This window comes from Ammospiza nelsoni, chromosome 21 (assembly GCF_027579445.1).
Source record: "Ammospiza nelsoni isolate bAmmNel1 chromosome 21, bAmmNel1.pri, whole genome shotgun sequence".
NCBI classification, from domain to species: Eukaryota; Metazoa; Chordata; class Aves; order Passeriformes; family Passerellidae; genus Ammospiza; species Ammospiza nelsoni.
This window is the reverse complement of record NC_080653.1, coordinates 894346-902000: the sequence shown is the minus strand read 5'-3', so window position 1 is coordinate 902000 and position 7655 is coordinate 894346. Positions and strand designations below refer to the sequence as shown.

Here is a 7655-nt window from a genome sequence, read left to right as displayed (position 1 = left end):
GAGAAGAATGGTCCGTGGCTAAGACAGAGGAGCAGGGAGCACAGGCAATGTCTTTCTATATTATTATGTCTTTCTTCAGATATTTCTTCAGGAAATATCACTGAGTCTTGCCCATTTTACTGATGTGAAGGATTTGACTTTGTTCTTTCGGTTTTGGGTGATGGTCATTGTGGTTTTATGGGTCCTTGGGCTATTCCCTTTTGAGAATCTGCAGCTCTCAGACCTGGCTGGAATTGAGAATTATTGCTCCTTTGAAGGGCCAGCTCCTAGAGCAAAGCCTGGTGTGTAGATGATAAATCATGAAACATTTGTTTTTCAGCCCAGTCATTCTGGCTATTGCAAAGTTCCTTTTCATGCAGTTGTTTTAGGAGATGAAATGCAGTTGGAGCTGTCCCAGGTTATACCTGCATTTTCCTGATTTGCTCCTTGCTTATGCAGATGTTGTCTGAACATGCATCTGCTTCTTGGCAGGAAAACATTGGGAATCACTGCTCTTGCTTTTTTTTTTCTCTAGACTTGTGGCACTTTTCCCACCTTTCCCACTGTGCATGTGGAATGTCCAGCTGCTCAGTTTGGTCCCTCCAGTGCCTGGATGCATAGCGTAGGGTCTGACTGCTCAGATGACTGTTTTTCTCCCCTGAAAATACTGATTTCTGATTTCTCTGCAGCCATCTTGCTTGGTGAAGACCAATGTTTGCACAAAGTGAGACAGCCTGGGGTCATAGAATCATGGAATCATGGAACAGTTTGGGCTGGAATGGACTTAAAAATCATCTAGTTCCAGCCCTGCCATGGGCAGGGACACCTTCCACTATCTCAGGTTGCTCCATGCCCCAACCTGGTCTTTGACATTTCCAGAGATGAGGCGGCCACAGTTTATCTTGGCAGGGTTTGTGCTGTCCAATACATCCTGCTCTTCCCCACTAAAGTTTCTTACAATTCCTCAGGGTTTCTATTCCCAGAGCCCCCTGAAGGGGCTCTCCAAGCGCTGCCAGCCCCACAGCCCTGCACACAGACAGCTTTGCTGGTGTGTTTGCCCTGTTGCCGTCCAGCCCTCCCGGAGCTCTTGCAGTGCAGTTGCTAAACCAGCTTCCCACGGTGAGTGCAGAGAGCACAGCCTGGCTGTGCCTCGCTCTCAAACCTCATTCCAGCTTTGCACCACCCACACACAGCTGATGGAGGGAGTCTCACCTCTGCTCTACATCACCAGCTGCTTGTGACTCATTCACTGCTCTGCTCAACATGCTCTGGGCTGGAAGGATGGAGCTTTTCTTCCTTCACTACCCCTTTACCTGTCTACTCATTGCCTTTCTAGTCCTCTACCAGGTGAAACCTGCATTCAGATTCTTCTGCAAGATGACCTTCTACAAGTTGTGGCTCTTCACCATAAGCATTGGAGTTGCCATCCTCAGTATTCCTCGTGGACGTAACGTGGAAAACATGATGTAAGTTGTCTGTGGCTCCTTTCTTCCCTGAGCATGGATAGAGTCCACTCTGTCCAGTGCTTTGATTTGGAGGGTCCTGGGGGTGTGCTGTGGAGGGGAGGGATCAGTTTTATAATGATCTGGGGAGATGAGAGACTCTGTAATTCAGAGAAGGGGTGTGGGTTTTAATAGTGGTTTGGGGTTGATAAAAATAATAACAAATTAGGGAAAGAAAGGATGTAAAAGGTGACATAGATTTGCCAAAGCAGGTAATGCCACCAACCTGGATGGAATACATATTGCTGTTTTTACTAGAGCTCTCTCATCTGGTCTTTGGTCTTTCCCTCTTCCCCATGGCTAAGCACTTTATTACTAACTTGTGTTGCAAAAGCCACTCCAGGGTCTCTTCCCATTTTCTACTCTGGGCCAGTGCACACCTGAGACATCACCATGGTGCAGTGCTGGCCCCTGCATGGGCGCTGGTGTTCCCATCAGCTCAGTGACAGCCTGGTGTCCCAGGTCTGGTGATCCCCCAGCCCATCCCATAGCTGCCCATCCTATCTCTCCAGATTCTATTCAGACTCTCTAAGATGTGCTCTCACCTGGAGGCTGCATGAGCAGGAGTGATCAGTGGTGGCAATCAGGAACCTGGGCTGAGTGAGGATAAAAAGATGACTCTGCTACATGGTACCACAGTGCTTGAACCCTCCTGAAGTGCTGCAGAAGCAGGACTTACTATTCCATTTATGCTTCAGAGGGAATTCATATCTCCAAACTGAGCATCAGCCTTTTGCTTTGAGAAATTTTGTTCACCTCTTAACTTTGGTGCCTGATTTTTTTTTTTTATATATTATTTTAGCAATATCTCTTCAAATAAGACTCCCAGTGTTGCAGCCTAATGTCACCTAAAGGCAAATCCCTCTCTTTCCACAGTCAGCAAGGTTAGGCACATGTTTACTGCAGCCCTATTCCCAAACCAGCAAGGTGGGGAGGAAAGCAGAGTACAAAGGTGTGCTGTGAATCTGGGTATTATCTAATATTTGGTTGATCTGTGCAACTTCTGAAGCTGTAGTTGCTGGGTCATTTGTGGGTCATGTGGCTTGAGGGAAACCTGCAAGGTGTATTTGTCTTCGGTAATTAAATAATTAGCTGCAGAGGGACACTAATTGTTCTCCAAGTCATGGTCAAAGCCACGTCAGTGGGAAACCAGCAGAAGCAGAGTGTGAGGTGGGCTGGCTTGGATGTGAAGTTTGGTCCCAAATTTCAACATCTCTTTGGCTAATTTCCACTCCTCTTTTCCAGGTTTTTGCGCACATTGACCATGCCACTCAAATACATCTTTGGCATTCAGATAGTGGTGAAGGGCAAGGAGAACCTCAGGACAAAGAAACCTTTTGTCCTGGTGCTGAATCACCAGACCTCCCTTGACATCCTGGGTATGTGGTGATCCTGTCTCCTGCTCCAGGCAGGCAGAAGGGCAGGAGTGGCTGCTACAGAGCCCTTCACCAGCCAGCCCCAAGCCAGGGCTGGTCTCCAGGGTATCAGAGGCATTTTCAAGCTACATCAGCATCACCCTCTCCAAGGGAATGGGGACAAGGCTCTCAGCTGACCACAGCCCTCTCATAGCTGCTCTCCTTCAGTGCCAGTCCTGAGTGGATGGTCGGGAGCACCCCAAAATTCCCCAGGGATTCTATGAAGCTTCAGGCATGGCACCCCCTAGAGCAGAGGGCTGTTGCCCAGAATCTAGAGGAGTCCTGAGTGCAGGTGATGATTTGTTCTGCTCTGGCTGTCCCCTTGCAGTGATGATGGAGATATTGCCCAGGCGCTGTGTGCCCATTGCAAAGAAGGAGATCCTGTACATGGGTACGTTCGGCCTGGCGTGCTGGCTCTCAGGGGTCATCTTCATTGACCGCAAGAGGAGGGAAGAGTCCATTGGCACCCTGACAGAGGTGGCACACTCCCTACACAAGGACAATGTGAGTGGGGAGGAGTCCAATGAGGAGCCGCTGGAAAACAGGAATCTGAATGTGGGTGGAAAGAGATCTTTGTCTCTGGGCTGGGCACCGAGCAGAACAGAGTGAGAGTATCAGTGTGTTCTGTGCCCAGGAATGGAGGGCAGGGGTACAGAGATGAGCCCCAGGGCACTGGCCCTCTGCAGTGGCCTAGAATTGTACCTGGAGGTCCTTCTGCCCTAATGTCTTCTCCTTCCTGCAGTTGCGTGTCTTGATCTTCCCTGAAGGAACTCGCAACCATGGTGGCTCCATGTTGCCCTTCAAACGTGGGGCCTTCCAGCTGGCTGTGAAAGCCCAGGTGAGACCCACCTTCCTTCTGCCCCTGGAGTGTGATTTGCCTCCTGTGGTCCACCAGCAAACCAGAGTACTGGTCCCTGGCTTCCCTATGGATTGTGTACATATCCAGGAGCCTTCGGGATTTGCAGGTGGCACAGGAGGGGTCTGTTTCAGAAACAGAGAGGCAAGTGAAAAACCTTTGTTATAGCTTGTGATAAAAGTGGGGGGACCTTGACAAGAGCCCTGGACCTCCACAGGGAAGTTTCTGCTGAGCTGGCCTCTGTAGATAGAAATTTGACAATCCACTGTTGTTGGCCTAAATACAGAGATGAAAATACAAAATCCAAGGATATGGGGTGATACAGTTAAATTATCTAAATATTCAAATAATCCTCTGAGTGTCTGCTGTGACACTGATGGTGATAATTATCAACAAGGTGCAGAATTGCCCTGAAAACATTAGTTGAATTTTGGAGAAAGGACAAGGAGATGTGCATATTCATTGTAGACTGCCTCCCCTCCAGGTCCCCATTATTCCTGTAGTGTTGTCATCCTACAACAACTTCTACAACCAGAAGGAGAAGAAATTTACACCAGGTGAGGATGACCTGGGGCAAAGAATAGAGTGGTGATGTAAGCTCAGTCCTTGGAGCCATGACTGGGGTGGGCAGAGGACCACATTTAATATGGAGATGGCACCCAGAAAACAGCAGTTTCTGTCATCTTGGGGTGAAATGGGACATTTCAGGCATCACTTTTTTCTCTCCCCATGGATTTCTCACTGCTTGTCCAATACCTGTCCAAGAGAACTTGGAGAAGCAGCAGAGTCCTGCCCCTGACCCCCACCCCGACTGCCCTTGGGTCTGCAGGTGCATGGAGAGCTAGGAAACATTTATGGTAACAAAAATTTCAATTGGCCACTGATAAAATTTTAGGGGAAAAAATAACACAGGTCTTGGACTTCAGAAGGAAAATGCAGAAAAATATGGTACAAATACCAACAGAGAAAAGTAACCCATCGTGTTCCTTCTCTCCCTTAGCTACCACCCACCTTAAAATGGACTTCTGCCACTTGCCACTCTTTCCCAGGCCATCCCTGGTGTTCCTTAAGGGGAGGATCTACATCTGAAATTCTCATTCCTCCCATTGTTGTGCCTGGGTGTAGTCATTCCCTTGCAAGCAGACACCTGGAAATGATAAATATGGAATTGCGTTTCCGGTCATCTTTCGCCTGCTGGATTTATCCTCTCCCTGTTCACACACAAAAGTCTTTTGGATCTGGAAGTGTTCCCCCACTTGAGAGTCAATAGGACCATGACCAGGGATTCTGCCAGACTGTTCCTTTTCCTTCTCATCCATGCTCTGGGAAATCAGAGCATAACCTTGTGGGGAGGGACCTTGGAAAAAGCTGAACATTTTGCTTTAAGCAAGGCCAGGTCTAAAGACAGATGAGTTAGCTTTGTGACCAGTCCAGAAAATGTATTTACTCCAAGGATGGAGATTCCAAGAATTTCCTGAGGTATTTAAGAAAGACTTTCTGCAGTCACATATATATTTGCCTCTATACAACTTCAGTCACCCTGGGAATTCATGGTTAGCTAATTCCACTATCAGCAGATCTCTGAGCCATTTTTCAAATGGCTGTTTAACAGTCAGGACCTGAACTGCTGAAGAAAGAATCCTTGTACTTTTCCACTTCCCCCATCTGGAAGTTTTGCCAGAGCTGATTCTGAAGATGGTGGTCAAGATTCCTGCACGCCGAGCAGCTCCGTGGGTCAGGACAGCTCCCTGTGTCCGCAGTGCTCTGGCTGCACTGAAAGCCTGGCTCTGTGCCTGTGTTGGACACTGTCATTCATGGAACATGTCTGGTGCTTGCTGGCAGTCTGTTCCCAAGAGACCTGAATTTTCAGCACAGCCTTGTCATCACTCTGATCTTTTAGTAGGAGCAAGTGAAGTGAAGTACCAGCCTGACTTTGGGTGTAAGGTGTGTAGGCAGGTAACACAGAATCATGGAATCACAAAAAGATTTAGGTTGGAAGGGACTTGAAGCTCATTTCATTCCACACCTTACCATCTTCCACTAGACCAGATTGCTCCAAGCCCCATCCAACATGACAAACTCTTTTCTTTTGTGAAGTTCTTCTCTACGCTTGTTTTGCCTCCTTCCCACAGTTCTGCTGACAGGACTGCTGGATCTCTTTCCAGGCACACATGTTAAGCCATGCAAGAACATTATAACACATCACAGGCTCTCCCCAGATCCCCAGGTTCCTGTCTGTGCAGGCACTGTCTTGTCTCCGCTGGCCCAAAATGGGAACTCTTGGTGCCAGAACAGGAGAGCATGATGGCAGCTCCCCAGTATGTTCCAGTTTACAACAGTCCATTGCTTAGATGCTTCCCCAGAGAAATCTAACATACCATGGAATCCTGGCCACAATTTCTCTCATCCCAAAGTGTGTTTCTAGAAGGAGGGACCATGCTAAATTTGGTATACATAGACAGAGAACAGCCAGTTTGGATGTGTTGTATTAAACATCTCTTTGCCCATGATCTAGACAGACTCTGTGACCTTACCACTGTGAAAACCTATCCTATATGAAACCCATCCTATATTGCATTGTGTTGGAGGAGAGATTCACCTCTTTCCATATTTATGATTCGTATGTTCTCAGTGGATGGGCAAAGTCCAGGTTGGGTTTTTGCTGTGTACATTTGGGATGTGACTGGGCTCCCACACCACTGGGGTGGGAATGAGAGCATTTCCTTGGTTGGCACTAACCCTCCTGCTGTACTGCCTCTGGCTCTTCCATACCACTCATGGGGTTTTTTTTCTCCATCTCATGTTCTTCCAGGCAAGATGATCATCCAGATCCTGCCCGAGGTGGAGACGCTGGGCCTGGGCCCAGACGATGTTCCCAAGCTGACGGAGCAGGTCCGTGACTCCATGCTCTCTGCCTACCAGGGCATATCAGGAATGACCAATGGAGCTTCCCATTAGCAATCCCATCTTCCAGCTCCAGCTGTGTGTGCCACAGTGAAGGGGAGGCCATGACAACCACAGGAAGGTCTGGCAGCAGAGACAATTGTGGATTGCAACACTGACAAACCAGAGACAGGTAAAACATCCACCAAGAAGAGAAGCTTCCAACGGGAATGTTCTTTGTTCCTCCTAGAGATCACCACTCTCGCTGCCACCCAGTGAGACAGACACACAATGGACAGCTGGACATTTCTGTGTAATCATATTGCTGAGAATGTCCCACCAGCTGGACCCCAGGCAGAGCTGGGCCCTTCCTGTCATCATTGCTGCCTGCTTATAACCACCTTTCCCTGTTCAGATCCAACAAGGTGGAGGCACTGATCCCAAGCCTGTGACCACGCTGCCTGGGAAGTGGCTGTTCTGGGGTTTGAGGGTTGCCCACATTGCCCTGGAATACACTCAGGAGATGGTGCTGTTTTCTTCCTCTTCCATGGGGACAATTTGAGAGGTACCTCTGCCATGAGAGACAGAAACCAAGGCAGCTTTGGGAGAGGGGAATTAAAGACCTTACATGTGTCTACAGGGCTTGGCATATTTCTTTGGCATATTTAGCTTTCCTTTTAAGCTGTGGAAGATTTTACTTTCAGGGCTGAGCACATCTTCAAAGTGCAAGAGGGACATGTCTGGGGGTTCAGAAACCAGAGGCAAATTGCAGGAGTATGCTCCCTAATATCCTTGCTATACCCAGATGGAACTATTCAAAAAACTGTTCCCTGGAACTGTTCAAAAGATGTGTGTATCTGGTGCTTAGGGACATGGTTTAGCTGTTGACCTGGCTGTGCTGGGTTAATGGACTCGATGATCTTGGAGTTCTTTTCCAGCCTTACTGATTCTGCAATTCTGTGATGATTCTATGATAACCTCATGATTTTTAGCACAACTTTTATATCTTTAAAACACACA

The 7655-nt window shown here is 48.1% G+C and overlaps 1 protein-coding gene across 1 annotated transcript; it reads left to right on the top strand.

Annotated features, from left to right (window-relative positions):
* Positions 1–1247: 1247 nt before the first annotated feature.
* Positions 1248–7250, top strand: LOC132082693 (1-acyl-sn-glycerol-3-phosphate acyltransferase alpha-like). Its single transcript, XM_059487076.1, has 6 exons — positions 1248–1445; positions 2727–2860; positions 3225–3400; positions 3639–3734; positions 4237–4309; positions 6565–7250. Exons 1-6 carry the CDS (start codon positions 1261–1263, stop codon positions 6708–6710), a joined length of 810 nt encoding a protein of 269 aa, XP_059343059.1. The 5' UTR covers positions 1248–1260; the 3' UTR covers positions 6711–7250.
* The last annotated feature ends 405 nt before the right edge of the window (positions 7251–7655 follow it).